A 27,342-nucleotide genomic window follows, 5' to 3' on the forward strand; every position below is an offset into this window, starting at 1 on the left:
GCGGAAATGAACTGGACTTTCTCCAAATGGTTGAAGGGTGCCAATTACATTTAGAACTAATCCCTGGTAATCACAGTGTTTGGGATAAAGTAGTTATTACTATTGTACCAGTTCCAGAGATGGTCACAAACACAAACTTGTGAAGCTTAACAAAACAACATTTTCAAAAATGCAACTATGTTGAAACGTGCCTTTCTTAGTTTCCAACCCTGATTAGAAATGCATAGCAGATATGATTCATATCTAAAGTTGTTCAGTGTATGAATTTAAATCAAGTTTCTGATAGTTTCTGCACAAAAACCCCTCAACAACAATTGCCAGAGATGCTGGTGTTTTAAAGTAGTCCAATAGAAAACTAAAACAATTCCTCACTATATATTTATTTAAAACTTCTATTCTTAAAAAAAATTAGTAAATAAGGGGGAAGAGGAGAAAGGTATTTTTCACTATTAAGTATACCACTATCATTTCAATAGTATCAAGAATATCAATATATTTTATCCTTTTAAAAAACATGTTTTTTTTTCTTTGAATTATCAGTGATCATCATATAACATTCTATAATTAAATCTATCAAACTAGAGTTTTCATTTTTTGTTTTTGGCCGCCACAGTCTCCAATCCATTCAAGAATTTGTGCTACTTTGGCTAACACCATACAAAGATAACAAGGGAAGTACCTCAACTACAATCTACTATCCCCTTTATTTGTGATATACATTAAGCCATTTGCAGAAAGCCACTGGAGTTCAAAGGAGTTACAATGTCATAAAAATCTCATCTTCAAGATTGCTTATATTATTAAGTCTGGGCCATACATTGCTGCCACCTTATTTTTTGGAATGTCTAAAACTAGTGTCTCTGGCATAGGAACTAAGTAAAACTGGTTTCATATTTTTCCACTGGATGAAATAAGTCCTTAAATTTCTCCTCCCATCAAAAATGAAATTTAACCAGTTGTATTTTTTTCACAATTACTTCTTTTGAGGGCACATTTAATATTTGTCTACACACACACACACACACACACACACCCCAACAAAGACAGTAGTCATGGAGAGATACAGCCGATTTAACAATTTAAAACAAGAGGATGGGGAAGTGCACAAGGCAAAGAAAATGTAAGGGATGTAGTCCATGGCTACCAGCCTTGTTTTTGAAGTAGAAAGTTTTAGTAAATCTTTAAGCTTAAGTCTCAGAATGCATCTCCAATCCTAAAGGAATTTCTAGTCTTTGAAACTAGACAGAGAAGCTTTTAAGATTCTAATATTGAGGAATAATCAGAAAGGTTGGTGTAGGGATTACTCTTTCAGGATACTGAAGTCACATTCAGAAAATAATCTTAAAAGATCTTTTTAGAGAAGTTCAAAATCTTTTGTTAAGAGTTTCCCTTTGGATGACTTAGTTTCAACTTGCAGGCAGGACAAGAAATCAATGCTTGAAAATTGTGACCCTCATATTCTACTTAGCACAGGGCTTAATAAATGGCTTTTCACTCATTCATTATTAATGGGGGGGGGGGGAATGATGAGTGGGGGGTTGAAACCTTTATTTGTAACCTATGTACTTTAATGGAGACCAAAATTCTATAGAATGAAAAATATGTTTACTTATAAAAATATTAAAAAGTGTTCCTCATTGTGGCCCTCAACCCTAAATATCAGAACTGAGGTAGCTGCCTTCTTTATCTACCTTTGGTTATTGTTCCATTTAGAATGACCCCAGGTATCCTTAAAGCTGTACCAGGGTCTAAGATGTGGCAAATGGGCAAAGAGAAAAGCAGCTTAATACAAAACAAACAGAAGTCCCTACCACTCTTTAAAAACAATCTTGGGGCACCACACTGGCTTCCATTTTTAAGTACTCAGTTAAGATATTTTAGCATTTACTAATTCAGAAATTTGTTTCATAAGAAAATGCTCTCTGAATAAGAATATTATCCATATTTTTCTGATTGTGCTCCTAGCTAAAGGGAAGCACTTGATTATCTAAAGTTAGCACAGATTTGTTTCCTTAGCAAAGCCATCACTAACCCTTTCATAGTAAGCACTTAAAAAAATTTAAAAACAGATAAAAAAAACCTAAATTCATGAGCATCGGATATGGGAGAGGGCTGGGGGAGGGGAGGGAAAGAACATGATTTTTGTAATCCTGGAAAAATACTCTAAATTGATCAATTAAATAAAATTTTTTAAAAAATCTAAATTCAGATCCCCTGTCAACATCAATTAGTAGAAAATTTCCAATTATTATGGTGGTTTACAAAAGGATTTTTGAGCTTAACCCTCCCCCCATCATAGTCATCCCTTGCCATATATGTATCACAGTTCACTTATCACAGCTTCACTGTATCACAGGTTTAAAAAATATATCTAATTCTATATCATGGAGTTTTCACCATATTACGGGATTTTGCAGATGAATACCATATTATACACAAGGAAATGTAGTACACCACTTTGCCAACCTGAGACTGTACACAGCATACTATTGGCTGATGGAATGAAATGTGGCCAACCACAGTGCTGTGTTCTGTATCCTGAGCGCCGTTTGGCTCAGTGTTTATACAAGTGTGGGAAGGGTTAATAAGAGTGTGGAAAAGGTTTTATAAGGAGAGTGTGAAGGGTTTATAAAGCCTTAAAATATACATAAATAATAAAATAAATATAATGTTGCTACTTGGAGAATTTTCACCTGTCACATATAATGCTGCTACTTGGAGACTTTTCACCTGTCATGGGGGTCTCTGGATGAGGGAATCACTGTATACATTTTTATTGAATTCTTACAAATGTTAGTAAAGGAATTAATATGTACATCTTCCTACCCCTCATCTAATACCTAGAGGGCCTAAACTCCCAGAGTAAGCAATTTGCCTTATGTGAGATGGAAAAAATTTTCCAGAATCAAGCCAATAACTCTCATATCACAGAATCTTGGCAACTTCCTCAATTATGTATAGTCAGCTATCCTTAGATTTGGAGCTACACAAATTTTTTGTAGTAATCAATTTTATCTTTTTAAAACTACTGATGCATTTTCTTTTGAACCAAAAAACAACTTCCTCAATTATTGAAACATAAACACTCTTTCCTAATTCCCCAAAGATCATGTACCCTCCCAAAATTAACTTAAAATCTTTCATTTAATAGCATGATAGCCAATGATGATATAAAGAAAAGATTGACAAAATGAAAGATGTCTCCTCTCAAGACAATATAGTACCAAAGGCAACAGTTGATTTTGACATTCATCTTGTATCACTGTTAACTTTTATGTTGTTTATATTGATCTTTTGGCTCTGCTTTCTTCATTTTGCACTCCTTCATAGAATCTTTCTAAGTTTTAATGAGTTCTTCATATTCGTCATTCTTTATGGTTCAGTAATATTTTATTATATTCACATTAGCCATTTCTCAGCTACTATATTTTGTTTCTTTTTATTACCATAAATGATACTGCAATGAATGTTATATATGTATACATATATGTTCATGTACACATATGTGTCATTTAAAGATAAAATTATTATTGAATTTATTTTACTAATTATTATTATTAAAAATTAACTATTATAACTCTTTATGAATAGTCTCAGCAATGATATTTTAGGATCAAATAGAGTGAACAATTTATTAACTTTTTTTGAATAATTCCAAATTATTTTCCAGAATGGCTAGACCAATTTATAGTTCTGCTAATCTCAAATTATCACAGCTGCCTTACCAAAGCTCCTCCAACAATGGATTTTTCCATCTTAAGCAGATAATTTTTAAATCTTACCCTAAAACAATTTCCAGATTATTCATGTATTTCTATCAGGTTTTGATTTTACAACTAGTTCCCAAAAAGATAACATGATCCTAGATTTCAAGATAGAAGTTTCATCAGAAATTATCTAGTTATATGCTGAAAGGGCGCTAAAAGACTGTCTGCCCTTTGATCCAGCCACTGCTGGGTTTGTACCCCAAAGAGATAATAAGGAAAAAGACTTGTACAAGAATATTTATAGCCGCACTCTTTGTGGTGGCAAAAAAATTGGAAAATGAGGGGATGCCCTTCAATTGGGGAATGGCTGAACAAATTGTGGTATATGTTGGTGATGGAATACTATTGTGCTCACAGGAATAATGAACTGGAGGAATTCCATGGGGACTAGAATGATCTCCAGGAATTGATACAGAGAGAAAGGAGCAGAATCAGGAGAACATTGTACACAGAGACGGATACACTGTGGTACAATTGAATGTAATAGACTTCTCCATTAGTTGCAAGGCAGTGATCCTGAACAACTTGGAGGGATCTACAAGAAAGAACACTATCCACATTCAGAGAAAAACTGGGAGTAAAAACACTGAAGAAAAACAACTGCTTCATTACATGGGTCGAAGGGATATGGTTGGGGATGTAAACTCTAAATGAACATCCTAGTGCAAACACCAACAACATGGAAATAGGTTCTGATCAAGGACACAAGTAATACCCAGTGAAATCACACATCAGCTATGGGAAGGGTGTGGGGGGGAGGGGAGGGAGGGAAATAATGTGATTCCTGTAACCAAGGAATAATGTTCTAAATTGACTAAATAAATTTTAAAAAATTATCTAGTTAATACCAATTTTTATAAAGGAGGAAACTGAAGTCCACAAAAATTCTTTTGCCCAGTATAATAAAAGTAATTTTTGAAGAATTGGAATTCAATAACTTCAAATGGAATGCTCCTTCCACTGTACTAGCCTGAGCAGCATTCAAGTCTTTGAGGGGCAATTCCATATACCATCAAAAACAGTCCAATGAACATGAATAGATAGTAGTTGGTGCAGTTATAAAGCTGATCCTTTTCTTATAAATTCTGGCCAGAATGTTTTCTAGACCATGAACTTACATGAAAGTGATGTACATATCCTTTAATGAAGACTTTAGCCTTTTTTAAGTTTGAGAAATACTTTCTCTTTTTGAATAAGAGTAATAGAAGCAATTAAACTCTTATTTTTAACGACTCGTATATAGTGTATTTTTTACTTCTTGATTCCAGGCTTTTCAATTTTATATGAGTCTTTATAATGTCAATGAACAGTTTAACATTTGTAAAGGAAATTAAAAGATCATCTCTATACTTTTAATTTACAGATGAGGAAACTGATTCAGAAAAATTCAAGTGACCTGTCCAGAGCCACATTATTAGCTAATAGTAGAACCAGCACTAAATAAAACACTTTCTAACCCAAAGTCTAGTATTCTGAATGAGAATACACAAAGTGCTTTATAGACCATAAACTACTAAATAAGTACAATTATTGTTTTTGCTAGTTTTTCATTAATATTATTATTATATTCCAGATAAGATGAAAAACAGATATCAAGCAGTACAACTGCAAAGAAACATTATATAAATTCTCATCCAGACTTTAAAAATAAAAATTAGGTCTAGAGCTATTTAGTTTTTCCTTAGAATATTTCTATTATTCTATAAAGAACCTAAAATAAAAGCAAGAGACATATGAGCAGTATCTTACACTATCTAAGCAAAGAAACATAATTAAGACAACTTAGCAAAGGTAAAATAATTCTATACACTTTCTAAACTCCTAAAAAGAGAAAAAGGGTTGCTATATGGAGCAGTACATGTAGCACTGGGACTAGAATCAGGAAGAACCAAGTTTAAATCCAGCCTATGATAGAGGCTGACACTAGAGAAAAAGTGCCAGGCTGAAGAGTATGGGAAATTGAGGCCCCAGGAGTGAAAGCCAGAGGAGGAAGACTCTGGCTGGGAGAGCAGTGAGGTTGGGAAAGACTTTTTCCTTAGGGTTACCCACTTTTCCTACTGGTGACTGGAAATCTTTCTCCCAACACTTCCCAATTGAAGGGACTTTCTGAAGAGAAACCTGAACAGATTTTACCTCAGCTCCTGTTGCTGGACTCACCCAGGGGTGAGTCCACCTGACTTTCTCTCAGGGGGTCTCAGGCTGCCAAAGCTTGAGTTCCCCCCACAAACTCGAGGAGGGAGGGGAAAGGGTTTAGATAGAGACGGGGACCCCCTTATCACACTTTCCTTTTCCCATTCTTCCCTGCCCATTATTTCTTTTGTATTATCTGATTGAGTTAACATTAAAAGTTATTTGTTCCCCAAGCTGAGTGTGAGTGAATGGATCAAGGGGAGACCTTTTGGTTTCAAGTAGTGGTGGGGGGACAAGAGCAAATTGGGGAGAGCAGCTTTAGCTAAGGAGGGAAGGCAGAAGGGGGAAAAATCTTCAAACACCCTCTCCTCTCTCTGAGCCAACTCATTACATCTGCTGTCTCCCCTGAACCCCACTTTGTGGAAAGGGGATTCTCCTTTCCCCCTCTCCATACCAAAAGTACAAACTTCCAAAGGGGTACAAACTTCCCTCTATTTATCTTTTTTTAATACAAGCCTTAGACATTTAATAGTTATGTGACTCAGGGTAAATCACTTAACCCTGCTTTCCTCACTTTCCTCATTTGTAAAATGAATTGGAGAAGGAAATGACAAACTACATCTTTGCCCAAAAAAACCCAAAATGGGGTCACAAAGAGATGTACCCAACTGAAATGGCTGAGCAACAAGAGAAACAGAGAAATTTTTCTATATCATAAAATCATTTTCCATATCATTTGTGAATGAGTAAATTGGAGAAAACTGGCAACAGAGCCAAAGGAGTAAGGTTTGCAGAAGCTGTCAATCAAGAAGCATTCTGGAATGGAACGTGACCAGAGGGAGACTACTGAAGGGAATCATCCAAACTGTTGGAGCCCTCTCTTTCTCCTGAGACAGGAAGGAGGAGTAAGGACTGAGAAGATCCTCTTCTTACTGATTTCTCTTTTCTGTACCAGAAAGTGACTTAAAGATCCTCAACCCTGTTAGCCACATCCCTCATTCAAGATTCTACCATATTATTCTTTAATTTAGGAGTATTTTAAGATAAGGGAAACCCTAAACCCTCTCTCCCATCCAATTTCCTTTTCCTCCCCCTTTCCTTAAATAAACCCCTTGTTCTAACTATTCAAAGAGTGAGTTATCTATTAGATATATCAGGAAACTCACTCAGATATGACTTCCACCTAATACAAATCTCTAGGCAAAAGTTGACATGACTCCTAAAAATAATCCATCAACATAAGAATCAAATATTTTTCATCACTTAATTATCTCCAGTTAACATTAAGCTTCTTACTTTTACTATATTTTATTTTTACTATTTTATTATACATAATAAATATAATTAAATGTTACAACGTATAATTAGATTTTTTCCTATTCTTTCCTTCATTGAGCCTTTATAAACTATAAGAATCGGTGTCACTCCTCCCCTCCCCCAAACTGGTGCCCAAGTATATACATACATTAGTGGCTGAAAGTGAGTTATGAAAAATTAAGTATCAACATTTATTCCATGAGTGTTACACATAGTTTTTCAATGCACTTCTTATCACTCCATCTTATTCTGAGGCCAGCTGATATCTTTCATTCCCATTATTCTGTGAAAGTCTCTAGTCCTACCTGTGCTATCACCCTACCACCACTACCACCATCATTACTGCCAACACACTTTCCCCCCAAGGCATAAAATATCCCAGATAATCAGCATATTTGCTTAAATTTAGCCCATATTTTTCCCCACACAACCTATCATGTTTGGTCAAAGAGGCTTGGAGGAAAACAACCTGACAATAGTTAAATAAATGATGGGTGAGAGAAACAGGCAAAATTTGATAATTAAATTCAATTTAGTTCTCTCCTTCCTATTTATTCTTTATCTCCCATGATCTTTTTGTAGTCTATCCTTCTCCCAACTACCTGGCCCTCATTTTTGCCAGTCCTCCCCAGAAACCCAGTGTCCTAATACTTTCTTCTGAATAACCCAACCTGATCTATACAAATCTACCTTTGACAAGTTTCATGCTTTAAAATGAGGTTGCATCTTTCTTTCTCTAAAAATTTTCTATACTCTTAGTGCTAGGTAGTAAAATAATTAGATTAAATCAATCTGCCTCTTTTTCTTCTCTAAAAATTTCCATATACTCAGTGCTAGGTAGGAAAGCATTTTGATTTAACCAATCTACATTAAATTTAAATTACTAAAGGCCACACACAACACCTTGTTAGTCCAAAAGAAGAGATCTCTACTAGTTAGAATTACCACTGCTAGGTAATATGGAAAAAAGATCCTTGAAATTAAGAGGTAGCATTTCCATAAGTCATACCACTCAGCCTATTTGGAAGACTTTATAAAGGAAGGAAAAAAGAGTTATATATGGTTGGCAGTCCCCTTTCCTTGGAAACCCTATCCAGACTTTATTTTTATTTGCCCTTTGCCCTTTTTAAGAGCAAGTCCTTCAAAAGCAATTAATAAATCAAAACCAAAATAGGTAGAATTTCTCTTTGAGCCCTGTCAATTTCCAGTGTCTTTATGATTAATTATCATGCAGCCCAATAATAAAGTATGCCTATTAGAAAAGTCACATGAGGTTAGTTTGATTAGAAGTTTTATTTGCTCACAATAATAAACAATACATTTTTGTTAAAATTGCTTAGTTTTCACTATTGGTTGCTAATAAAGTATAATTGCTAGTTCACAATTAAAAATAATTAGAAGGAATCTTGGTCACTTTTTCCTTCTAAATGAAAGATAAAGTAATGCTTTGTGAAATATTAAAGCAGTAATTAATGGAAACAACCTTTTACCATGTAAGTCATCTTTTTGTTTTTAATTGCTGAGTGGTTATCACATTATTTGATCTGGATTTTATCCAGGAGGCTCTGCAAGATGTTCCAGGTCTTAAAGGACAATGTCATCGACAAATGGGAGCATTTGGAGGACGACATCAACTCTATAAGAAATTTTTTTCAATCTATAGGGTGTGCTTTATCAACTCCATAATATTTGGTGGGTATGCCTCCCTGATTTATGCCTTATCTGACATTAATAATCCACATAAGAAAAGTCAAGACAGCACTTATTTGAAAACAGAACAAGGGCAAACAAGACCATCAAATGAATATAGAATATTTAACATAATAACATTTATATGAAGTCTGATAAATATATACATAAGTGTTTTTTTTATAACAATCAGTCAAGTTATACAGTTTATTCCAGTTTCTAAAATCACTGATAAAAGAAAAAGAATACTGTTATAGAGATGGCTATAGATTAGTATTAAAGAGTAAAAAATACAAGACTTACTGGAAGGAGATGGAAAGACTTTTGATAGCCTGGATTTAGGTTCAAACTGTGCTCTGTGTATGAATGCCATTTCACTAAAGTTTTGAGACATCTCACACTGTTAAAGAATGAGACAGTGGAGGAATCAAGGCTTAAAAAATTTAGAGCAAATGTGGTGGGGTCATGCATTTTAAAAATAGGTGTTTTGTATCAAGATACAAGGTAGTTTCTAGTGCTGATCTAGTTCAGAAGCTCAAGAAAGCAGAAAAGTCTATTAAAAAGTCTTTAAGATAAAACACATGATCCCTAAGGCCTTTGCTAACTAGAGGAACTTTTTCAATGTGAGAAGGGCAGTAAAATAAATATTCCAAGTAAATTTCTCAAAAAGCTATTATATTGGGACACTTAGATGGCTCAGTGGATAGAGAACCAGGCCAAGAGACAGGAGGCCCTGGGTTCAAATCTGACCTCAGATACTTCTTAGCTGTGTGATTAAGACCCATTTGCCTAGTCCTTACCACTCTTCTTTCTTAGAACTGATAGTATCAGTTCTAAGATAGAGGGTAAGAGTTAAAAAAAAAAAAACATCAAATGTCCCTATCTTCCCCAAAGTTTCTTCAAATTGGGTAAGTATTCCTAAAGAAACTTTTTGGAATTCATACCACTTTAAGGTGTGGTATCCTTCAGACTCCAATTTGTTAAAATAAAAAGGAAAAAGGAAACATGGGAGTTAATGACTTTATAAAAAAAAGTAGTGTTTTATATTAAATACAGATTTATATGGTTATTCTATTGCCTTAGTTTATAAACAAAAATCACATAAATGGAGATAAATGCACTTTAGAAAGCTCTATTTTAAAAAAGCTGTATTATTTATAATTGATGAATAATTTGTTTATTTGTATCATTCAATATTTTATATCCAGTATTATTTATATTAATTTAATGTTTGGTTACCACATTTTCCATTATAATACCTGCTGTGGCAAATTAAGTTTGGCTTATTTAATCTTTTGGTTTCTTTTTCCAGCAACCTAATCTAGTGTGAGGTCTTCACATATGGTGTGAAATCCTAATGATACTCATGTGGTTATACTTCTAATTTATATCATTTAAAACTGTGAAATATAGCAAAAATATTGCTTTAAGTTTCTTTTGAATGCAAAAAGGATTGCTTTCCTAATTGGTGATGGAGAAAGATGAAGAAGTTAAAGAGAATATCCTCCCCATAGGTATTCTTCCCCTTCTTCCCATTTTAAAAACTGACACACTTTCCCCATGACTTAAATTTTCGATGCTGAAAGAATAATATAATTATAGATTAAGAGCAGGAATGGACATCAGAAGTCATTTAGATCAACACTCTCATTTTACAGATAAGGAAAGAGAGAGCAAATGATTTGCCCAAAGTCATACAAATAATATTAGAGAAGATTAGAACCCAAGTTCTCTCATGGAAAATTCAGTTCTTTTTCAACTGTACCATACTGATTCCATTTCTAAGCAAAGAGAGCCTTTGACCTATTTCCTTTTCATCTGTTCCTTTACTGTGGATTTAGAATGAAAAGATTATTCTAGGAGTTCTTAATCTAAGGTCTCTAAAATAAACATTTTAATATTTGTATTTCAATAGAATTGGTTTCCTTTGAAATCCCATGTTTTTTATTTTATGCATTTAAAATAATATTGTGAGAAGCACACCATGAGCTTCAAAGTGCCAAAGAAGTAGGAAGAATAAAAAAAAATTAAGAATTCCTGGATTAGAATGATGGTTGTAGGAGTAATCAAAGGTAAAATGCCTCAAAGATTACTGAAGATTGCCAAAATGTAAAGGGAAGTGAATAGCTAGATATCTACATAGTTTGACATATTTTAAGGGAAAAAAATAGATAAAATATTAAGTGAATAAACTAAAATTTTTATTTCTGCCCAACTATAAAATAAGATTCTTTTTTAAAAAGGGGATAGTTGCTGTGACAATTTTATGAGGCAAAAAAAAAAAGAATCCTCACATTATTGGGAAAAAATAATTAAGTTCAGATTTAGTTGAGAGGCTTATGTTAAGTACTTTCTTCTATTTGTCCTAAACTTGTATGCTTAAGGAATCAAGAAGTGCTCACTATAATTTAGCACAATAACTCATAGCTTAGAACTATTGGGAACATTCTTTGATGCTTTAAACACATAGGCTTAGGAAAAATAAAAGGGACTTTATATATTAGGTTAAACTTTTGGAAGTTGCTACCTAAAGAAGTAGGATAAACTGAGTCAACTCTAAAGATGCACTTGGATTAAGAAGGGAGGTAGGAAGAAAATTACATTTATTAAACTTATTAAACATCTACTATGTGTCAGACACTGTGATAAATGTTTTTTGCAAGCATTTACTCAATTGATCTTCAAAATAAACCTGAGAGGTAGATGCTGTTATTAGCCCCATTTTACAAATAGAGGAACTGAAACAAACAAAAGTTAAATGATTTGCTCAGAGTTATAAAGCTAGTAAGTGTCTCAGGCCAGATCTAATATCAGGTCTTCCTTAGTCTCAGTGTACTCTCTACAGTGTACCATGTGGGTTCAAATCTCACCTGTGACATCTTGCTACCTGCATGAGCTTGGACAAGTTCCAAACTCTATGGGCTTCAGTTTTGTCATCTAAAAATGAATTTAAACAGTTAACTCTTCTAATACTACTAGGTTTATGATCTTTTGAATCCTAATTTGGAGTCTAGGGAAAAATAAACACTGAAAAGAGATAAGCACCAGGTCACTTGACCCCAATTCCCTAAACCTTACTGCTCTTCTGCTTTGGAATCAATATCTAGTATCTATTCTAAGGAAGAAGTTTAGGGTTTTTATTTTTTTTAAAAGAGAAAGAAAAGGGCCAGCTTCATTTTAGTTACTCTTGTCAATTGCCTAAACACTAGAAGACAAAAATGGAAACATCCATTCATTGTGCCTGGCTAATGACGATGATTAACAATGAGTAACAACAGGTTATTATGTGAATTTCTTAAAATTCTTTAAAAGTCATTTAGTATAAACAAGGAAAGGGCATTTGTTGCTGAAAAATCATAGTGTTGCAGTTGATATTTAAAGAAAACACTTGGTTTCTATTATTTTTAATGTTTTTTGTGCCACCTTTGAATTTTTCTGAAGACAGCTTACTTGACACTCATACAGATAAGCAAAGCAGTCTCACCTTGAAAGTACAATAATCTCCTTTCCTTTGTCAATCTGATTTCCCACATTTATATTAGTTCTTAAAAGCACTTTGTGCAGAATTCCACTGTGACCTGAAGAACTGGCAGCACTAGTGATACAAATGACTAGGAATCATCCATATCTTATTTTTCAAGTTACCTTTGTGGTGAAAAATTTTAACACCAATGCAAAAAACTCTAAGCTAAATAGATTTATTGAGAGATGGCCAAAACTCCCAATAAAGCTAGATCAAGACCAGAGACCCCAAGCCTTAGGAGTTAGCCTTTTTTATGTCAAGAAATCTGATGACATAGTGACAAAAAAACCCACCCCAAACAATCAGAATTAAAATAGAAAGGATACAAAATGTTTCACATGGGCATTTCTCAATTAATGATCAACAAGTGCTGGTTAAGTGCAAATTTTCTTAGCTGATCTTTATAATATTTTATAAAGCAAACTATATTATTTGACTATTAACTCAAGACTAATGATTGTGTAATGAAAATAACAATAAAGGCTAATACTATTATAATCATAAAAGGGGTAGGGAGTTTCACACTTACACCTTAAAATAATTTTATTGAGAGCCAAAGACATGCAAATGATGTTCTACAATTGTGTAAATAGCCAATGTCTAACCCCTCTGGAAATTTGTGTTTGTGTCTTATATGTCTATGTGCCTCTTGTGCCAGATAGATCAGAGAAAATTAACTATCTAGATCCAAGAGACATCTGGAATTTATGACTAAGGGTCTTCTAACAGAGGATAGATAGCTTAGACATAACCAACCTGAGAGTAATTACTGTCGACTTTTCATTACTTCGAAGGTCATAATCTAATTTGGGAGTTATCCACAATTCTACTTCCCTTGTTATCTTTCTGCTACCCTTCTTTTAGATATTGTATATGTTAGTAAGCAAAGGGAAAATGTTAACTTTTTTTTTCAAAATCTACAAAAAGAGGTTAAAACTACTGCTTAAAATATGAAGATTTCAAAATGCTGCAGATTTAATATAACAGATAATTCAAATTTGGGACTTTAAGTAGAAATTACCCATTTCATTTGCAAACAATAATGCAATCTAGAAGTTTTTCTAGTAAGGAAACTTATAACCTATAGGCTGACATCAATCTACAGAATCATGGCTCACCCAGTTCTTCAAAAGTTCCTTAAATAATTCTGGGTGAAAGGATAGTTTTTATGCTCATTTACCTTAGGAAGAGTAGGAGTGCAATTCTCCAAATCACAGGTGGGTGGAGAACTGTAGCCACAGTAGCAAAAAGCAGACTTAGTCAAACTGCTATACTTAACAGGGTAATATTAAGGAAGCATTGACAAGAAATAGCAAACACAAAGAAAATTCTTGAATTGAAAATCATAGCTTTACATCTCTATAACTTGGTATATTATCCACTATTCTTCATTGTGAATTAGTGCATATTACAAATCAAGAAAGTTTTATTTTGTGTATGTTTATTTCTTGTGGTTCAATGCATGTTGGAGCTTTAAAAAAATTTCAAAATCAGAAACTTCCTATGAATTGACTATTTGCAATAGGAATGAGAAAAAAGTCACATGCTAAAATAAAATAATAACTTTAGAATAGCAATAAATTTCCCCATAGTAGACAGAAAATAACCTAAATACCAAAATTTTCCCACAATCACTTAGGTCAAATTCTATTTATGATTAGCAAATACTTTAAAAATTTCTTTCAGATATTTCATTCCCCCCCCCCATGAATTAAGCATATTCACCATGCCTGATCAGTTACAGAGTTCTAAAATATTTTTTTAAATTGATATTCTTGGCTAGAAAGTCAATATTATAGAAATAATATCTGGTTTTAAATTTAATCTGCAAAAAAATTTTTCAAGCTAATAATACCACCTGAGAGATATATATCTTTGGAAATTCTTTGGGTGGGAATTTTGTTTAAGATTAATGAAGGTAAAATATTCTTCAGGTATTCTGCCCATCTAAAAGTGATATTTTGATGTTAGGAAAAAAGGTATCAGAAATTTATACAGTGCTTCATTTTCAGATCTGTATCTCTAGTCATAAACTAAATTGCTTCCAAAAAAAATTATTGAGTGGATTTAACAGAAAAAAAGGCAAAATTTAAACTTAATTTTCTAGTTCACTTCAATTATATTTTGAAATGTACAGTGTATCTCATAAGGAAACTTAAAATTTGTAGTACCTTTATTAATTGTTAAGATTGACAGATCACAATATAATAGAGACATCGCAACTTGATCTTGAAAGAAAAGCAGCAGTTGGACAAGTAACTGGACAAGTTTTACAAATCTGATTAAGTATCATCTCACAACTACATTTAATATTTCCTCCTTTCTCTCTATGTCCTCCAGAATTCTTTTTCTTCAAACCTTCATGAACAAAAAGACACCTTCAGACAGTAAGGAATATTTAAAAATTAGCACTTTCACTACCAAGTTCTATACTCTTCTTGTAAGTATTGAGTATCTTTTTTGAAAGAGTTGCTACAAAGAAGAAAAGAAGTCATTTCCTCAACAAGAGAAGCAGAAAGAGTAACAAAATGGGAAGGAAAGAAGGATTCAGTGGTAAATGGGAGCCAGAAAGGTAGGACAATAACTAAACAAGTCAAGTTTCCCTTTCCTTAGATCTTGTTTTACCCTACTTGCCATCCAATCCTCCTCTTCAACAAAATTCCTTACTTGTTAATTTATCTAGCATCCAACCTGTTCATCTTAATAGCTGAAAGATCTTATGAGTAAATAGCTTGCTGAATTGGCAATGAGTAAGTTGATTGTTCTCAGAAATATTCTGGTTTATTTTTATTTTGACCAAGTAATATTTATATACTGAATACAAACTATGCATAAGTTATAGTGCTAAGTTCTCTAGGGAATTGTTAATAATTCAGCTGGTAAGATAAGATAAATGCTACCTTTAAGATATATACACATAAATATAGACACACACACACACATACAAAATGTGGTTTAAAGGACTAAGTATATTGCATATACAGTTTTAATGGATTTCAAGAGTTAGAAGTTTCTAAGGGTTGGTGACATAAAAAAAAGTGTCATGAGAAAAGGTAGGATAAAGATCTGGACCTTAAGAGGGCCAAAATTTGACTATGTGGATAGGAGGGCATTCTAAGTGCTTGCACACTGGAGACATGGGAATGCAGACTAATATGAACAAAAAAAAAAAAACCAAGAAACAAATGTAAGGACAGTTATGGGGCACACGTGGCTAAAATATAGTTGGGAAACAGTGGGAGATAAGTTTGACTAAATGTCTTGACATTTAGTTTGTGAAGGGCTTTGAATGCAGGGCTGAGGAGTATTGAATCTTATCTATAAGAAATAGGTCATGATTCAAGGTTTCTGGATGGTGAATGACTTGATGAAAATGATATTTCAATAAAATTAACTTGGTAGCCATGTACTGAATGAGATGGAGTAGAGGGCAAAGTACAATCTATAGTTTTTATTTTTAAATACTGTAGAGGGCTATTTACATTATTTATATAAGATAGCATTTCCATGAAAAATACCATTAAACTGGAAGTCAGAAGACCAGGCTCCTTCTTGTTTAAGATAATCTATTTTCCTATTAAAGAAGCCATCTTTTAGCCTCTGTATTTTCCAATAGAAAATGACATACCATCTGATTTTATCCACTTTATAGAGATATTGTAAGAATTATAATGACTATGAAATTTTACCCTTTTTATAAGTTCTGAAAGAGTCAAATACTATTAGATCTCTACTGCTAAAATGTCAAAATAACAAAAAGTGTGACATCTTGCCAAGTGCATTCCACAACATACATATAGCTTTATCACAAATGAAAGAGATTTATGCACTTAAGTCTAGAGTAATAAAAAAAATACATTTTGATTCTAAAGTAACTAGGGATAATAGATCCAGAAAACATCTTCTAATATAATAACCTTTAAAAAGAGTACATTAATTTCGCTGACATTTCCACTGCTCAGCATTTTTGTGTATACCTTCTTTGAAGTTACTTTATAAGTCACGTAAGTCTCATTATATGAACACATCACTTTTGGCCAAAGAAGAAATTACCCAACGTGAATATCCATCTTATTTGGGTATTCACCCAAATTTGGCTCTGAAGGACTTTTGACAGTTTAGTATATTAAATCTACATTCAAATTATGAAGATTTGCATCACTGAAAATTTTTTTAAAGGACTACAGGCTTTTTTTTTTAAACCCTTACCTTCTGGTCTAAGAATCAATAGTGTATTGGTTCCAAGGCAGAACAGTGGTGAGGTCTAGGCAATAGGGGTTGAGTGACTTGCCCAGGATCACACAGCTAGGAAGTGTCTGAGGCCAGATTTGAACCTAGGACTTCCCATCTCTAGTCCTGACTCTCAATCCACTGAGCCACCCCTCCTTTTTTAAAGGACTAGACTTTAAGGTAAATAGTGCTCCCTCTTCAAACATGGTGAAAGTCAGTGTTGGAGTGAAAATATATACATTTTTAAAATTTATACCCTAAAATAATCTGCTTCATAAGGCCATCAGCTCTCAATAGCACAGAGCCTCAACTTTTTGCTTCATAGTCCCCTCTATGTGAAGCCCATGGATTTTCCCACTACAATGTTTTAAATATAATATAATTTTTCCTCATTCAAGTTAATTTAATTCCACCCCCAGCTCCACCCCACCCCTATTTATCCACAGATAACCAAATTAAGAATTTCTGCCAACATTTAAATCACCATCTTTGAATCCTAACTTTTCCTTTTTTTGCTTTACAATTGCAAGCAGGAATTCCATGAAGATATTCAGCACTGGAGGCATCCTTGGAATGAAAGATTTCTTTGAAGAATATTTATTGTTGAACAAATGATTTGTTGTAACTTTTAAAATTCATTCAACAAAATTAAGCAATTCCTGTTATAAGGCACTGGACTAGCCACAAAGGATGATCCAATAATATCTATCCCAGCCCTTTACCATCACATTTCATAGCCTATCAAAGTCTAAGAATAGATAGAAAACCTAAAAAATTATCAATTTTAGAAACTAGAGACCAAGAGAAATGGCTCTTCTTAACAGCACTGTTTTACTAAATACTTAGCAAATAATACATATTCTTTGAGTTGTTACAGTTCCTTTAAAAAAAAATTTTAAGTCAATAAATCACCTGCATTGTTAGTATAAATTATTTTTTAAAGTCTTTATGGGACATTAAAAATGATATTATGGAAGATTAAATAATTAAGACTAACAAAAGATGATTCAACAACTTAAGTATATTCCAATTATTAGGCAAAGGTGTTTATAGAGCTGGTCAGAAGGCCAGAAAGCTCTTGGTTCAAGTTGTGCCTGACATACTGCTGTATGATTCCTGGGTAAGTCAGTCAACCTCTCAGTGCCATAGGAAGTATAGGTGCTGGCCTACATTGGTAAAAGAAGTTTTCTCACTTGGGAGTTCCCTATAACTATGAAATCAAAAGTCCAATCCCCTATGTCAATTTCAAAAGTACACTTTTTAATATGTGTAGTAGGTAAAGATACATCTTTGCACATATCTTACCAAATTTACAAAATATTTCTAATGATGAGATTAAAGCCAGCAGTTTAATGTGGCTACTTAACTAATAAAATACTATATATCAACTAAAAGAATCTTAGATATTCTAAAATTACTCAAACCAACACTTATAAAAAAATACATTTTGTCAATAGTTATTTATCATCATGAGGCAGTCTTCAAAGCCAAACCTAAATAGTGCTGGTATTTGGCAGACTTTTACAAACCAAGGTCAAAGTATAAATAAATTTGAAATATGCAGCTATTTACTGTTTTAAGCAGCATGATTGAAAATATTTGCTTTTTTTAAAAAAGGCTGGAGAAAGCTCTAACATCATAAATGAAAACCCTACTTTTTCTTTTCTTCCCAGAGAGTTAATCCCAATTTCTGTTCTTAAAGGTTGCTGTTATTCATTGTACTGGTCTGGCCCTTCAAACATGAAGAAAATCATCCTTGTAGTAAAATGTCCATTCTCTTCTTTGTGACTTTTCTCTGCTACTTATCAGTTTTACAAGTTTCCACTTTCTAACACCATTTACATTACTCTTTTTGAATCCTATTCTGTTTCACATTTTCCCCCCAGGACTACAATCTAAAGTGTTTTCAGGGTGGCAATTTCAAGTAGAATCTACATTGTCTTCAAGAATATCAGAATAGACCAAAATCTGTGGCCATTTTGACTAAAATGCAATCTTCTCTTACAAACTTCAACTCTTAACACAGGCTGCAGATTGAGCTCTGACTAGCAAACTGTTATAATTATGTAATTTTTGCTAAAGTGAAAGGAACTATTTCATCCTGTTTTATTTTCCCACCCTTTCTGGTAGGACTTCAAAGGTCATTTCAGGTTAGAATGCCCTATGATCAATCTTTGTCCAAATTAGCTTTTTTTTAACATAAAAACAACCTTTAATAATATTTTAGCTTTTTAAAAAAGCAACTTTCAAGCTTGGTTAGTCAGCTTGAGAGCAGTGACCATTGAGGTAAGTGGATTTTCAGCAAATAGTATATTTCCAGTAAAAGCATATTTATAATGGGGGAGGGAGAGACTAAACCCCTTAACAGAGCACTGAAGGCATTAAGAGTATGGATAAGTTCAAGGTATATACAATAGCATAATACTAAAGATAATATGTATCTTCTAGGAAAAAGTTAGATGCTTATATAATAATACTTCTGAGATTGAGTCATTCTGCGTATCTGAGGCTGTGTTCCATCAAATAGCAAAACTTTTAAAACTAAACATTTTGGAAAGAATTGTCATCATTTTGGACATCTGTTGTATAGTGCAGTAATACAGTGACGTCCTTAATGTCTACTGAGATGGGTGGGAATGTTTAACTAATCATCTGTCAGTATACATACACCATCCATCTCCAAACACCATGCCCTCTTCCCAGTCACAGTATAGCCTTCTATTTTCTCCCTTATTTTCATAATGGAATTATTACTTTTCACTACTTTCATTATGCCTATTTGTATCAATCTGAAAGGCTCAGAAACCAGAAGAGTAAACTTGTTAGAAGAGTGTGTTAAGGAAGAATAAATTGTCAATGACTTCTTTTTTAAAAGATCCAAGAATTTTAGTTCTGCAGATTGTGAAAACTCCTTAGGTTGCTAAGGATCAGCCCTCCCATTTTTTTTCTTAGCTTACTTCCTAGTTCTTTGGTTGCATTCTATATGGGTGACTTGCCAGAGAGTAAATAGGTTCAAGACAGGTAAAGTATTTCTGTAATCACATAACAAAAGAAGAAAAAAAAAGCAATAGGAACTGGAAAATGTTTGAATTACACATAGAGTAACCTAAGATTTAGGCAGGAATAAGGTTGGTAATCATATGATCATAGCTGGAAATGACTTCAGAGAACATCTAAGTCTGACCCCTCATTTTATAAGTGGGGAAACTGAGGCTCATGAATGTTAAATGACTTACCTAAACAAAAAGACAAAGGCCACAAATAAAAATGTGGTCTTCTTAAAGGGAGCTTCTGAAAATTGTCAAGGAAAAATGTGATTTGCAAAATAATATGCTACTGATTCACCACTATATAATTCATATAAAAAGCTCTGGCATAAGCAGTGCCCAATTAAATTGCCTTTAACTAATCATCTGTCAATACACATATACCATTCATCTCCAAACACTATGACATCCCATCACAGTAAAGCAGTCCCTCTCTCACAGCTTCATAAACCCCCTTTTGAGGGTTAGTCTTCTGTGGCTTCCTTCCCCTTGTAAGGCTGCACTTGGTATTGTGGAAGCTTGGAGGAACTTCAGTGCTGTACTCTCACTTATAAGTCTTCCTACCTTTATAATGGCTATGGAGATTCTCAATGTTTCTGCCTAATCACTGGGTAATTCCCAAAGAGAAAAAAGCTCTTCCAAATTGGCTAAGAGATAAGGACCATCCAAATGATTCTCCCTAAACCTGGTAAATCCTCTGGAAGTAGAATTATTTTGAAGTAAATATTTAACTCTCTCTATCATTCATCCAGTGTTTCATGGACATGATCCTAGGTTCTTGACTGTATACATTGTGGTGTAAAAAGTCAACTAGCTTCTCTTTCATTCCTAAGATACAAGTAATGTCATTTTTTCTCTCAATTATTTTAGGGTGTGAGGGAAAAGATTTTTCTATAACTGAGTCAAGCCCTTGACTTTTAATCACATTTGAGTACCAATAGATTGGTTGACATTAATTCTGTCAAAACAAAAATTTGCCCTTCTTCAATAATATACAACTAAGTTTAAAAAATGCATTAATACTACTGTATAGTACTGCTATAAAAGTTCAGGTGTTATTCTATTCTTTCTGCATATTAAAATAGTGATCCGTCCATATAGATTAGCAGCCGGTCTTTATCTGTGGGCTTTTTTCCTGTACTCATTTTGTTTAAAGTTTAGATAACCATGACAAGTGTGGTACTTGAATTATAGTTCTACGGGAGGCTAAGTAGCACAGTAGATCAAGTGCCAGGCCCTAAATTAGGAAGACCTGAGTTCAAAATCCGACCTCAGACCCTTCCTAGCCAGGTAGTTCTGGCCAAGTCACAACCTCAAAGACTACTTTGCCTTTGCCACTCTTTTGTGGGATAGGAGGGATAGAAGGTACTGATTTAAAAAAAAAAAAAGGTTTATAGTTTAAGAGTTAGAAGGGATCTCAATGGTCATCCAATACAATCCTTCCCATTTTACAGATGAGGAAACAGAGATCCAAGGAGGTTAAATGATTTGCTTAAGGTTAGATACTAAGTACTGGAGGTATTATCTGAACCCAGGTTTTCTAATCACAAGTCACCCTAGTTTTTGTTGTGGGTTTTTTTTTTAAACAATACTATGTTGCAATTCCATTGAATACACTGAATAACACAATTAGAATTTTGATAAATTTTTTCATTAATGACATGCAAAATACATGCCATCTTCATTTGTTTCCCATAATAATTTAGATTCCTTTCTCAGCCCTCCCATCAAAAAGTAAGGGAACTTACATTTCAAAAGAATGTAAGCTGCCAAAACATGAAAGCCTCTTTCATTTTACTTCTTATCTCTGTCACTTATCACAGTGTTTGTACATGGGAGATCGCTCAAGTGATCCCACTGTAGAACTGCTTCTAATTACCAGGCTTAAGAGTAATATTTTCAAATTTAAGTACTTAAGACACCACTCCTCCCCTAAGGAGCTCTCTAGAGTAGAAAGTCCAGCATCATTTAGAGAAAGTAGGTTTATTTCCAGCATGAAATACTGTATGTTTCAAGAAATAAGGAAAGAAGGGACTAAGTTACTAGCTCCCCCTGAGTCAGATCTTCTCTATGGCTCTTCATTTTGCCATAATTTATAGCTTTTAGAAATTAGAAATAGTATTAGTAGTCATACCCATATTCATATAGAAGCATAAACACAAGCTTTTAACTCAGATTTGTAGGAAGTCAGAGATGTGTTACAGTAGATTAAAAGCCAGGGAATCTGGATTTGAATCCTGGCTCTGCTACTTATTATTGTGTGATTTCAGTCAAATCATTTAACCTGTATAAGACCCTCAGTTTCTTAATCTACAAAATAAGGGATGTTGAACTATTTGACTACTATGTATCCTATTTAATTATACATTAAATGACATAATATTTGTAAAGCCCTCCACACAGTACAAAGCACATAGTAGGTTCTACATAAATGTTTACTTCCTTGCTTCTTCATACTGTCTAGCCTAAATCGGTGGTGTTAAGAACTGACTGCTATGATTAACTGATCATGCTATTTTTTATCTTAAAAATATGCAACTTGAAAAAAAGATTATAAAAAGGTTAAAAAAATCAAGTTCTAATATATATTATATGTAAAGTAAGGAACATTTCCATAGAGGGTACTGATCTTATTATGCCCCAACGAAGTCCCAAACCTGGAAATCACATTCTTGATACAACCTCCTTTGAAACATCTATTTATTGTGTCATTAATCATCAAAACCATTTTGATGTAACTCTTATTCATCAATGGTGTTGTGCTAGGCACTGTATAAAACAGTTCAAATAGAATATCTTCTAAGGGATGATAGTCTTAAAACTGAGTACTAGTAATAAAACTTTGTTACTATAGTATAAAGCATCACTGCCTGCTTTATATTGAATTTATTAATAGTTTAATATGTGTCTTGGCAATGAGACCAAAAGCTTCAAATCAGTCCTACCTTTATATACTTTTAAAAGGGAGCACTTCCTGTATTTAAAGAATTCTCACCATCAACATATAACTAACTCCACTGAGGACACAGACATGAACTTGTTTGTCTCATATATAATTTAAGATCATGGGCACAGAGAATATAGGAAAATGAAGAAAGGATGAAAAGCCAAAACAAGTCATTAGTTCTATGTCAGTGACAGTAGCAGAAACAAAACACAAGTTTGAAAGGTTTAAGTTCAGTCAGCTAACAAAAAAGTCAAATTTATCTTTTTTAAACACAAATATTAATGATTTCAGCCTAGTATGGATTTTTGGGTTTGCCAAGAAATGATCTTCACCAGGAAACATCTGGCTGAAAAAGATTAGTTGGGGCACCAAGATCTAGTTTCTGATACTAGTCTCTAAATAATGAAGACCTTTTGCTATTCCTATAAACTATTTCACAACATGGAATGAGGATAAAATAAAGTCTCACAAATTTATTCAGAAATGGCATGTAGGCACTAAAATGCAGGTAGGCACACTAAAGTGTTAAGGTTATAATTATATTGATCCATTTCAAAAGAAATTCTTTTTTAGGACTAATTAAGACTTTATGATTGAAAAAAAAATAAAGAACAGGTATATAACTGAGCAATGAAAAACATGTATAATTTTCAGTATGATCCAGTGAAGCTGTACCTGTCTCTGACCCACTTTGTCTGCTCCAACAATACCATTTCAGCAACAAGGAATAACTATTATTGACATTTAAATGTCAATAAGCTCATGAGCTCTGACAGCATCACTTTGGCCCTTACCCACTGAAAGCTTATATTCTAAGGAGACATAACTCATATGTACCTTTAAACTTATGATTATGCAAAATATATCTACTAATAATTTTGTAGATGGTTTCAATTTGATCTTTTTAGTTGCAATTGTGAGGTTTTATTCCTCTTCCCCCCCACTATTTGGAAGACAGGGTAAGATTCTAAGGAGGAGGTTAACTGCAAGTCTTTTCCAGATCTGATCTCTTCCTAGTTGTAGTATTCTGAATGAGTTTAGAATACTAAGTATTACACTAAGTGATCAGTGAGACCTAGGAAGAGCCTGAATGTAGTAGTCTTCTAAGAAGGTACAAAGTCTACATATAATGGGCCTGTATACTCATTAAAATGAACCAAAAGCAGGTTTGCTTGACTTTCACCAACAGCTTTAATAAAATTCATTTACTATAATGCTGTGGAAATAAATCACATGACAAATGGAGTTATTGTAGCTGTGGAATGGAAGCAGCTCAAGCAGTTACTTCAAATTCTTCACCATCTCCCCAAATATGAGTTTTCCCCCTGGGGGGAAAATAGGTCATTTTTTTTTTCTTTTTAATGACTTACCCTTCATGAAAAATGATAACTTTTTAAAAATCATGCTTGGGTGGGTTATTATACCCTATGGTAAACCCTTCTTTTTTCCTCCCATACTTCAATTTGAGAGGTGTTTAAGAAATTAAATCTTCTGAAATAGTTAGACTTAAGAGCTTTTATGGCATTTCTGAAGTATTTTGATTCTCCAGAAAGAGTGGGAAACAGGAAACTAAAATTCATTTAGTTTGGGGAAGTGAAAAACTGTAATTCAAAAGTAGAAGACAAATAAAAAAGTGCCACCACAAAGTATGGCTCTATCCTTAACTTACTGTTTGTTGTTAGTTTGGTCAATAAATGTCTCTAGGCTCCAGTTTTATAATTTATAAAATGAAGAAGTCTAACTGGATTTTAGAATTTAGAGCTAGAAGGGACTTTAGAAATGAGCCCTAAGTTTTGGTCCTGCTGAAAAATTCTATAATTCTATTGAAGAGGACTATCACTGGGAAAAACCAATGACAAAACACTTCTCTAGAACATGACCACCCACCCACCCTCTAATTGTTCAGTATATCACTTACTTAAAAAAAAAAAAAGGTAAACACGAAGGAATTTAGAAAATCCTGTTTATGATATATTCAACTTAGAATTATTGTGAATGCAAACTTGTTGCATAATACTTTACTTCTAACCCTAAGAATACATCAGAAATGTCAAAGGGCTCTAAGATTGTATTTTTGTAAACATTCAGGTAATGAGTGCACAGGCAAGCTCTTCAAGTCTTAAAGTTATACTTTTATAGTTTTATGCACAGGATGCCAACTGGCACAACACTGCCACATCACTGAAGGTTGCAGTGTTTGTCGGTCCGCTGTTGAAACATGAGGCTTGAACTGATAAATCCTTCAAGACTAACTAAGATTATCTGTTTTGTTTTTGCACCTCCACTATTTCTGAAAAACAAAACAAACCAACAACCAAACCCAAACACTTGTTCTTCTTTCAGCCTGATTACTTAGCCTATAAAGGACTCAACATTGCATACTTTAAAAAACAATTATTTTTTTGGTACCTTCGTTGATGCACAAAAAGCCTAAATGTAAGGTATAAACTGGCTTTATCGTATCATGTTTTCTGGTTATCTATTTCCAGGAAATTTCTAACCTGAGAGGGCAGGAAAAACTGAATCTTCTCCCTCCCCAATAAGATTTTAGCTTTTAATCCCGTTGAAGAGTTTGAAATGACTGTTAGTATCCCTTGGAGGAAAACTAGCAGACTGTTAGAGAACTGGATTTCCTGCTATGCTACCCCCCATCTCACCACTCACCTCTTTGATCTTTGCCCTCTTCAGACGGATTTCTGGATCAGTGGGCTCTCGTCCTATAGCCCCAATAGGAGGGCGGAAGTCCAGGTGAGGCAGTCCACCGGCATTCCCTTTATTAAGCAGTTCGTTTTGGAGAACTTGCTCCTTTTCCTGGAGAATGTCTTTCTGAATCTCCTCCGGCAACTTCTGCAGCGTCTCCTTGGCCTCTCTCAGGGCTCGCTCGTGGTCTTCTCGAATCTTGGCCAAATTGTCCGCGGCCGCCCTCTCGCCTTCGCCCTCGGTTTCCCCCTTACCCCCTACACCGATGCCGCCCAAGCCGAGCCCCTGCTTGTGATCGGAAGCTGTCTGGAGCGCCGAGTTGGAGTGGAAAAAGACCCCGCTAAGCAGCTTCGAAGAATCCGGCAAGAAGAAGATCGCTCCGAAGCAGAGGGTGATGAAGGCGCTGAATACCAGCAGCAAGACGAACTTCTCGGTTAAACGGAAAGCGCCCGGCCCGGCTACCTTCCTGATGCCCAAGCCGCCAATACTGCCACCTCCTCCACCTCCCAACCCGCTGCCCAGTCCGCCCCCGGGAGGGCTGTTGAACATGGGCAACAGGCCCCCCATCGGCATCTCTTCTGGAGAACCTGGGGACGCTAGGTGGCCCTGATCTCCGCGGTGGGCAGCCCCAAACTTCACCCCTCTGCAGCCCGGCAGTCAGGGGCTCAGGATCCAAGTCCCGGGCATCCAGAGCCCAAAAATCTTCCCGCTAGGTTGAGATCTCCTCCTGGAGTGGGGAGGGAGGGTAGAGTGGGGTAAACAAATTCCCCAATCCCTCACTTTTTTCCGGAGGGGGTCTCCGGAGGAAGCTCTGATTGCCCACCCACACCGCACTGGAGGCTCCTTCGGTTGCAGCTGCTACAAGGAGAAAGCAGAAAAGGAGAATTATTTGGATAAAGTTTCCGGTGGGTTCCCCGCCCCACAGGGGTCCCCACCTCCTGGTAAGGCTCCGGGTGCCGCCCTCGCTGCCCCCTCTTTGGTGTCGACGTGAAGTTTATAGGTCCTACACCTTGGACTCTCGGTGTCCTGCACACACCTGGGTGGCAGCAGGGGCTGGGATGAAACTGGGCACCTTCCCCCCCCCAGCAGACACGGCCAACTCCAAAGCTTAGAGGGGCGCGGCCAGGGGCTAGTCAACTTCGGCCGCGCACCCTGTTCATCATCCCGGCTGTCCCTTCAGTGGTGTTGGCGGCAGCTGCTGCTTTGGATGTTCTGGCCGCCGCTCTCCTGAGCAGGCTGGCTGAGCTGTACAGCACGCTACCTATTCCTCAGCGGCCGGGTTTCCTCTAATGCAACTCCCGGGCTCTGTGTGATCGGAAATGAGGGCGGTGACGCGCTGCCGAGAGTGACAGCACCTCCCGGCCAATCCCCGGCCGGCCGGGGCCCGGTGGGGGCGCACGGACCCAAGGAAGGGAGGGGCAGGGCGGGGCTGGGCCACGGGAGGGAGCTCAGGGCTGAGGTGGGAGGGGGCGAGGGGAAAGAGAGGCGGGGAATTTACGGGAAGCTCGGCCTTATGGGGGCCGGAGACTGGGGGTCTGCAGGGTGCAGCAGATCCCCGGGGGAGGGGAGAGAGCAGGAAACACCGACGACCTCGTGGCGGGAAGGGGTAATAGCTGGGGGATCAGAGAGCTAGGTTGTGTTGGATAGCGGGTAGCGGTGGTGTGCTAAGGGTAGGTGGGAGGAGGGGTGCTGTTTGTTTGTACAAAGTCACGGGCTTGGCCCTCTGGAGACCCTAGGTTAAATAAACGCCCGTGGCAAAGGTCAGCTAACCCTGAGCTAAAGGGGGCGGGACTCCTGTTCCTGTAGTTGATCTTTACCCGGGCTTGGCCCTGGGCAGTTCTTGTACTGCTTTCCCCCTAGATAACTTTGTTGAGGCCCCTGGGGGGGAGGATGGAGATAGTTTCCTCCATCCCTTTAGGTGGCCTCTTTGACTCTTGTGCCTTAGCCTTAGGGGAGGAGAAGTGTATTGTGGGGGGTAGAGGAATCAGCGAG

At 35.6% G+C, this 27,342-nt stretch overlaps 1 protein-coding gene across 5 annotated transcripts in view; it reads right to left on the reverse strand.

The window, feature by feature from the left end:
• The window catches only part of MAN1A1 (mannosidase alpha class 1A member 1), a 164,845-nt gene extending 138,136 nt beyond the window's left edge, over positions 1-26,709 (reverse strand). Inside the window, exons 1-2 of one of the 5 annotated variants that reach the window (XM_056818688.1) lie at positions 26,387-26,660; positions 25,315-26,208 (exon numbers count right to left, since the gene is read on the reverse strand). In XM_056818688.1, coding sequence (XP_056674666.1) covers positions 25,315-25,923 — 609 coding nt within the window. In that variant the 5' untranslated portion in view covers positions 25,924-26,208; positions 26,387-26,660. Of the gene's footprint in view, positions 1-25,314 lie in introns of all 5 variants that reach the window. The other 4 variants (XM_007484497.3, XM_001369323.5, XM_056818687.1 and 1 more) reach the window with 4 other exon arrangements.
• Positions 26,710-27,342: the final 633 nt, after the last annotated feature.

Source organism: Monodelphis domestica, chromosome 2 (genome assembly GCF_027887165.1).
Source record: "Monodelphis domestica isolate mMonDom1 chromosome 2, mMonDom1.pri, whole genome shotgun sequence".
In the NCBI taxonomy this organism is placed as follows: domain Eukaryota; kingdom Metazoa; phylum Chordata; class Mammalia; order Didelphimorphia; family Didelphidae; genus Monodelphis; species Monodelphis domestica.